The sequence below is a fragment of the Rhinopithecus bieti genome, unplaced genomic scaffold, assembly GCF_001698545.2.
Source record: "Rhinopithecus bieti isolate Rb0 unplaced genomic scaffold, ASM169854v2 scaffold_70066, whole genome shotgun sequence".
Taxonomy (NCBI): Eukaryota; Metazoa; Chordata; class Mammalia; order Primates; family Cercopithecidae; genus Rhinopithecus; species Rhinopithecus bieti.
In genome coordinates this window covers 216541-224654 of record NW_016826556.1, presented here as the reverse complement: position 1 = coordinate 224654, position 8114 = coordinate 216541, and the positions used below count along the sequence as shown (strand labels likewise).

General features: G+C 47.9%; 1 protein-coding gene across 2 annotated transcripts; it reads right to left on the bottom strand.

The window, feature by feature from the left end:
* On the bottom strand, positions 1-8043 carry VGLL2 (vestigial like family member 2). Of its 2 annotated transcripts, none has more exons than XM_017863460.1 (4): positions 7731-8043; positions 5125-5434; positions 2579-3100; positions 1-1123 (listed from the first exon to the last, which is right to left on the bottom strand). In XM_017863460.1, exons 1-4 carry the CDS (start codon positions 7809-7811, stop codon positions 1083-1085), a joined length of 954 nt encoding a protein of 317 aa, XP_017718949.1. In that variant the 5' UTR covers positions 7812-8043; the 3' UTR covers positions 1-1082. The 2 variants fall into 2 exon arrangements, with proteins under 2 accessions (XP_017718949.1, XP_017718948.1); XM_017863459.1 differs by lacking the exon at positions 1-1123 and adding an exon at positions 1130-1268.
* Between the last annotated feature and the right edge of the window lie 71 nt (positions 8044-8114).

The window sequence follows — 8114 nt, the reverse complement described above, 5'->3', positions numbered from 1 at the left end:
TCATAGTAAATAGACATCTTTAATGTTCATCTCTTCTTCCTTATCACCTTCAGCTTTGCCCACGCACAGACCCTTTCCCCTGCCCCAACACTAAAGTGACCAAATCACAACCAGAGAGGCTGAGAAAAAAATTCGAGGTAATGGAGACTTCATGTGCATTTCTTCCCCTTGTGGTGATTCCTAGTTCTTCTCCATGGAGACAGTTGGGGTCTTTCCTTGCTTTTTACATCCAGAGGATACAGGGACAGAATTCATGGGAGAGAAGGCAGAGAAGGGTTTCTTCTTTCATCGTAAAATGTTCCTTGTAAAAAACATGATATATATGCATACATATATATATATATATATATATAATATATCCAGTGCAATTGCAATTGTTCTGCCAAATACTGAGAAGTGCCACCTTGGGTGATGTATTTCTGGAGTTTTAAACAGTTGTCTAACAACAGCTGCATTTTAGTAAGACTTGGGCAGGTGGCTCCAGATAAGCCGCTTGCCACTCACATTCAGGCTGAGGCTTCCATGTTCACAGTCCAAAGGAAAAAAATGTATCTTTGCGTCTGGAGGGGGCATTGTAGGGAAGGGATGGGCAGGAAGGGATCTGGAGGCTGAGAGGTGAGGAAGAAGGAATTGACTTCTCTTTACTTCTCTACCACAGTCTTAGATGCAAGTACACATACAATTTAAAATCTGACAGTAGTAGTGCTATAATCACACTACCTAACCAAATAATTCACATCAGCATAAAAAATATTCACACCAAAAAGTTTCATTTTCTTTCCCCCGTTCCAAGAAAGCTTATGATATCATATCACCTGACTCAGCAATCTCACCACAGATATTTCCAGTGATTCGGCCAAAAGTCATTAAACATAACTCGGAGTCTTTGGATTTGCTCTTTCAGCAGCAGGACTTATTTTTAGATGATTTCTGTAGTTGTGGTTTTTGGTTTTCCCAATACACTGAGAAGTCTGAAGTCTCTGCCTTCCCCCATGTCCTCATCCACGGAGTGAGAGGCACAGACGCTGAGCCTCCAAGGCTGGTCAGAAGGGAAGGGGAAGGGGAAACCCTGGGTCAGCAGATCAGCTCAGGAGGGATGCACCACAGAGGGAATAACGACGAGCTGCAAACCAAGATCAGAAGCTGTTACAAACCCACTCCATTTCAGCTCTGAGTGCCATCAATTGCACTATGCAGAGACCTACAGGGAAGAAGGTGGGCGGTCTAAAACCAGTACACATCCTTGCTTTTGTCCTGATGCTGCAAACCTGAAAATAGAGAGAAGATAAAGGAGAGAGAGGAGGTGGAGAGGGAGGGAAGGAGAGGGAGAGAGGGGGGGGAGGGAGAGAGAGAGAGAGAAAGAGAGAGAGAAAGAGAGGAAGAAGGAGGAGGAGGAGGAGGAGGAAAGAAGAAGAAGAAGAAGAAGAAGAAGAAGGAAGAAGAAGAAGAAGAAGAAGAAGAGAAGAAGAGAGGAGGAGGGAGGAGGAGGAGGAGGAGGAGGAGGAGGAGGAGAAAGGGAGGGAGAAAGAAGGAGATGGGGGAGGAAGGCACAAGATATTTAAGGAAAGAAAGACTAAAACACACTGTTTTACTGTGAAAGTCACAGACTTCACCTAAAGTTGGGGGCGGGGCGGGGGTCGGTGACTGAAAGTAAAAGCAAAGCAAACAGAAAAGTCAAATCACTTGAGGAAAGGGGCAGTGGGCAGACTATAAACCCAGCGATCTCACTTATTATATAACTATTTCTTTCATTTGTCCTAAAAATAAGAAAAGATAGCAAAAAAGCAAACCCTTATTAGACTGTACGTTTCAAATACTTTAAGCCAAAGACTTAGGATTGTCATTTTAAAATATTCTTTAAGATTTACATTTTTAAGAGATCTATTTTATTTAGCAATTAACTTGATATCAGGATCGCATTTTTCTTTCCTTACAACTGTTACTACGTGACAAGATCACAAGAAGATTTTAAATTGTACTCTCAGCAGCTACTCTAGATCAGTGCTGTCCAATAGAAATACAACGGGAGCCATAAGCAAAATTCTAAATATTCTAGTAGCCACAATTGGAAAAAAAGTACAAAGAAAGAGATGAAAATTAACTTTTATAATCGATACGCAATGTGTCGAAAATATTTCAACATGTAATCAATATAAAAGTATTAACGAGATGAAGCTTACATTCTCTTTCTGCACGAAGATTTGGAAATCCAGTGTGTGTTATACACTGACAGCACATCTTAATTCGGCCTCACCACCTGCCAAGTGCTCAGTAGCCCCATGTGGCTAGTGGCTACAGTATTGAACAGCGCAGAGCTAGAACTTTTCCACTAAATTTTATTGTTATTATTATTATTATTTTAAAAGTCCTCTGTAACATTTACCGGCCAGGTTAGGGTAGGGTCCTACTACACGCATGGCACAGGGCCATCTATCAGTGGAAACACGACCGTGGCATGTAGATCCTTGGGTCACAGAATTAAAGGTGTCCAAGGAGGATTAAGGGGGTCTAGGTACAGCCCAGGGTCGGGTACGGGGCCGAGGGGTTCCGCGGAGACCAAACTTCTTCCTCTGCTTACCTGAGTCCACGCTGAGGCCCAGACCCTGGGCCACGTCTCCCGAGGGGCTCGAGAAGGGCCCCCCGGGCCCGGCCCATGCGGCGCCCGCCGGCTCGCCCTTGCCGGAAAGCTCGCAGGGAGGACTACCCGGCGCGGGCGCTGGGGCGGGTGCGAGGCGGGCCGGGCGCCCTGAGGCGGCTGGCATCAGCAGCGGCCCGTAGCGCGGGTCGAAGTGAGGCGCGTAGACTTCGTGCACCGCGGCGGGACGCGGGTAGGGGGCGGCCTGGGCGCCGAGGGCGCCGCCCAGGGCGTAGGGGTGATGCGGGTGCGCGTGGTGCGGGTGCGCGTGGTGCCAGGGCTCGGTGGCGCCCTGGTGCAGGTGGCCATGCAGCGCGGCGGGCGAGTAGGGGTCGGCGGCGGCGAAGGGCAGCTCCGAGTGCGCGGTGGCCAGAGGGCTGCCCAGCGGCGCGGGCACTGGCGCCTGGTACGCGCTGTTCCAGAAGGAGGCGGGGAAGCTGCGCTGGCTCATCGGGAAGGAGCAGTCTGTAGGCCCGGGAGGCGGATTGGAGGAAACGAAGAGAGGTGCGTGTCACTGCGGCGGGAATCAGCGCCGACCTGCACGCCCCGCCCGAGAGCCAAAGGCACCAGGCGGGCACACGGCTAGCTAGCCATGGTCGGGGGCGGATGGCCATGAAAGCGGGGGCGGGGGAAACTGTGAAAGCGAGATGGGGGAACTGCAAAATGCGGGCTTCTGGGAACCCCATGAAGAGGAGGCCTGCTTCCTCCCATTTCTCAGCCTGGTCCTCAGTGCAGAAACCAAGTGGCGGGGAGAGTAGTAACAGCGGAGAGACTCCTTCCCCGACTCAAGTCCTTGAAGCTCAAGGAGCTTCCCGAGACTCAGCGCAGACACGGTCTCCCTTTCCCAGCCTTAACGTCTCCTCAAGCTAAAGATACCTCTTCCCACTCTTGGTCGGCCGCCTAGTGATCTCACTACCCCCTCTCGCGTTTCAGCCGTCTTGCTCCAGAAAATGTGCCCCCCCGCCCAACGTCTCTGACAGACTGAAGGTCCATCGACATATTTTGAAGTCCTGCTATTATTAGTTTTCTTTCTAGAAACCTTCTTTCAAATATTTTTCTCCAAGAACTCAAGCAAAAGAGTAAACTAGTCACCTTAAAGGGCAGCTCTATTATTTGCACAGAAGGACACGAATAGACAGGTCTTTTATTCTAAGTTTTCATTAACTTTCTGCATCAAAGCAAGGACGCCAGGGATAATAATAATTATTATTACTATTGTCAGTTTCACTGTTGGTTCCTAGCCCGTGATAGCATTTTAAGGGAACAGCATTTAGATCAAATTTGTTGCCATTAGTAAGAAGGGAGAGAAAGACAGATATGTAATTCATGGAGCCTTTATGGAACACCTCCTCTATAGAAGGAATCTGCACTATATACTAGAGAATTTAAATGATTTGAAAATGCATTCTAAGAGGTGAAGAATCTTCCTGTTAAACATATTTAGACAGAGAATAAAAAGAATGTATTTAAAATGAATGATTTTGGATCTTGTCTAAGGGCAAGGCTTATGCAAACTGCCAGAGTCTCCTAAGGAAAAAAAAAGGGTGTGAAGGTTGTCATTTCCCTCCCAAAGACAAATGAAAATTTGTTTTAGTTTTTACAACAAAGTCCTCCTTTCTCCCCTTGGTACTCATCAAATACCGCTTAGTGAGCCAAGTTTACTTAATTCTTCCCTCACTTTGTCTTGTTGGTAATAAAGGGAAGTTGAGATTTCAGAATAGAAGGGAGATTTAGTTGAGTTGTCCAACAAATAATTGTCCTAGGATAGAAAAAGCAGTGCTTTGTGGGGAAGGTGGAAAATAGAAAAGGGGATGTGTTTCGGAAAACTCTTTTGGCTGTATCTAAATTTTTGTTTCTTTGTTATTTTACTTGCTATTGAGACGCTTCTGCTTCAAGAGTTCTCAAGTCATTGGAGCCTGGTGAAAGGCAAAGGTAGGTTTTTGGAGACATTCTCAAGCAGGTTTTGTCTGTATGGAGCTCTAGAACTGTTTCCTCTGGGAAAATGTTTGCAAATTGGGAAAGTGTTCTTTAAGTCCTTGGCAATGAAGCTCCTTCGCTCACTGGTTTGGGAGGGTGCTGGAAACCTCACATTTTTGACAGCATATTTATATCCATTTTCTTGTTGGAGTCTTACAGCCTTCTCTGGGGATAGTTAGGAGGGTAAGTGTTATTCTAATTTAAGAAAGCAGTAAATAAAGTGACCTCAAAGAGGTTAAGAGACTTGTCCAAGGTTATATTGCTAGGAAGTGGTAGAACCAACACACAAACCTAGGTCTTCCAATTCCAAGCATAGTGTTTTTTTCCAAGGAGTTTTTTTCTTATACCCATGCCCTTTACCCCTGCGTTTTCCTTACCCTTTCCAAATGCTCCTCTGCACACCTTCTCTGACACCTAATATTCTTTCAGCTACATATTTTTAGGCTCCTGTAGGTGAACCCCAGGCTGAAAGGACCCTCTATGGGTCCTTCCCAGCAGGGCCCCATACTCACCTCGCCAGGGCCCAGAGCTCCTTGGTGCTTTGCTGCTGGTACAGCTGGGAGAGTAGCTGCTGGGTTGACTCAGGGCCCTGCTGAAATGTTCATCCACCACGGAGCTGATGTCCCCCTGGAAATAAGTGAAGAGGACGCAGCGGGAGTTGATGTACTCTGCCTCTGGTGGGCGCTCTTTCTCTGGGCTGCCTTCTTCCTCTTTTATACTGGCTGGGGTTTGGCTGGAAAATGAGGAGCTGCCGCTGCCACTGCTGCTGGGGCTGGCATTGCACTCCTGGGCTTCCTGCATTTTGGAGTAATAGGCTAGTTTCTGTTCAGAGAGAGAATGAACAGAGATGTCAGTTTCAAAAGCGATGGCAAATTCGGTTCAGACTAACTCCCTCATCCTAATCCCTAAGGTATTCATGGGGAAACTGGCATATGGGCCTAAGCCTTGTGCTGTTAGCATAAAACTAGCAATAGTGGGGCAACATAGCTAGCAGGCTTCCCAACCTGCACCCAAGCAAGGGCGAGCTTCCTTAAAGCAAGATTGCTGTCCTTGGTCCCTCTGACTCCTGGAAAATTTCTCCTAAAATGTCTGGGTAAAAGTCTCAGGAGACGCCTAAGCAGATAGGTTTGGAGCTGAATTTGACCTCATAGCTGGGCTCAGGGCAGATATATTTTTAAAATCAGACTCCAAGGGTAAAGGACACCCAAGTACAGTTAGAACCTGACTGTTCCCTGCCTGAGAATCCAGGGCAGAAGCACAGGATACAGGATAAACATCCTCCTGAGGAAATAGGAGCGGGGGCAACCCCCTACCCCTACAAAATCCACTCCCTGCAACTGCGGATGTGTGAAGGAAGGCAACCAGGAATATAAAGGAAGAAATTTTACATTTAGTAATGAATTGTGTGGGGTAAAAATCTGGGGTAACATGACTGGGGAAATACAGATCACTTTAATAAATGTAAGTTGATATTTGTTTGATTACTCCTACATCAGTTTTTAAACAGATCTTCTCTTTAATAAGGAAAGACCAGTGGATTATGAGTGTTTCCACCCCATCATCTCCACACATATTGAGGAAATGATAAAAAGGAGCAGACAGAAGAAAGTTAAGATCCTGGCTGTGAGGTGGTGTAAATCGTCATGTCTGATAGTGATTTTAAAAAGCAAGCGCAGCTTCTGTGAACATTTTCTTAGAAATGAGCAACGGACTGAAAGAAGTGTTAAAACATTCTGCAGGCAGAGATGGCCTTGAAGAGGCGGCCCGAGTCATACAAAAATGAACAGAGATCTTCATGCAATAGATTGGTTCAGGGTCTGGGAGGAGAAAGGGCCAGTCAGAAAACCAATCCACCTCTCTCCTCTTGGCTTGCCATAGTCCCACCCTGGGAAGAAGTACATTTCAGAAGCTGGAGCCAAAAGGTTTGAGTTATTTGGGGCCAAAACGATGTAAGATTTAGCAATATCACCACTTCCTAAATGCCATCTTCCCCTACAATGAATAACTCTGATGATTCTTAAAATTAACACGGACGCAAAACAAACTGCAAGTTGTGAAGTTTAAAAGAGGAGAAGAGGAGGTAAAAAAACAAAAAGCCCTACCCAGTCCATCATTAATTCATTGGGAAATTTCCGAATAGACATTCTAAATTTGCAGACAAAATTAGCAAAAGCATCCACTGGGGCATTGGGGTGTATTTCAATTTCCCCAAAGTAGGTTTCCAACCCGGAGGGGACCCCTACTGCCTCCCAGGTGTATGATTTCATTCTTTTCCTGCACTACTGTCCTCAGTTTCTGCTACCTCAGCTGAGGAAACGGAAGGAAAATGGTTCAGACAGAGGCTGCCTGAAGAAAAGAGAAACTGGCAGAATTAAATGGAACTTGAAGAGTTTGCAGAAGGCGGGTTGAGTAGTCTTCTTAAAGTGTTAGTTGGGAGCAGGGCTTCCCCATTCAGCTACTCAGGCTGGAGAAAGGCAAAGTATTGTCTATCAAGCTCGCCTCTGCCGGGTCAATCGTACTCCGGAAAATACTCCCAGAACTTCGCAAAGGAAAAATTATAAAACTACGTGGTGCTCTTTGAAACGAATTCGCTGGATCTGGAATTAATTGCCCTGGTCGCCAGAGAATTGAAACGGAAGAAATTCCTGAGACGAACTTGCAAGGATGAGAACACTGGCCCTTGCATCTCAGAAAGAGGCTGGCCTTTGCTTTTGGTTTTGTTGTTACTTTCACCATTGGGACCAAAGTTTGGTTCTTCCCTGCGTCGGCTTTGCTTGCATTTCCTAGTACCTGCACCTGGCTTGGAAGAATGTGGAGTCCGACAGACCCTAAGAAGAAAATCCAGCCCGTGCCATCTTCCTCTGATTATTCCAGGGAAGACCTAGGCTCACATTAGCAGGGCTTAGCTGCTTCCCGAGAGCAAACAGGCGAGCTAAAGGGGTTAGCTAATTGCACTACCAACTGGGGGCGGCTCCGGCAATCCCCGCATCCCGGCTGCGCCCGCCCGGGTCGGACGCCCCAGACGCGCGGAGGCGCAGCGGACCTTGCCGTATAGGCCGTGCAGCCGCAAGCCGGGGGCGCGCCACTCCTCCCCAAAATCCCCGGAGGAGACACGTACCTGGTGGTAGGGGGTGTAGGCGGCTGCGAAGTACGGCTGCGGAGGACCATAGACTTGGTACATAACATCCAGACAGCTCATGACTCTCCGCAGCGGAGACGGTTAAGTGTTTTTTCATTAACTCTCCTTCCCCGGAGCTCAGGGGTGCTGCATGGGCGGCGCTTGGACCCGAGCTCCGGAGTCATCAGGCGGAGGGAGGTCAGCGCGCTCCGCGGCTTGAAATCCCGCTGGCTCACTCCCCTCCCACTCCTGCGATTTTACTACAGACCGCGCTCCAGGGCAGAAGCGCCTGAGCTCCCGCTAGTGGGCATTTAAAGCCCACGCCCGGCGGGCGTGCTGACGCCACTCGGGGGCTGCGGAGCGGGAGGGGGTGGTGGGGGGCGG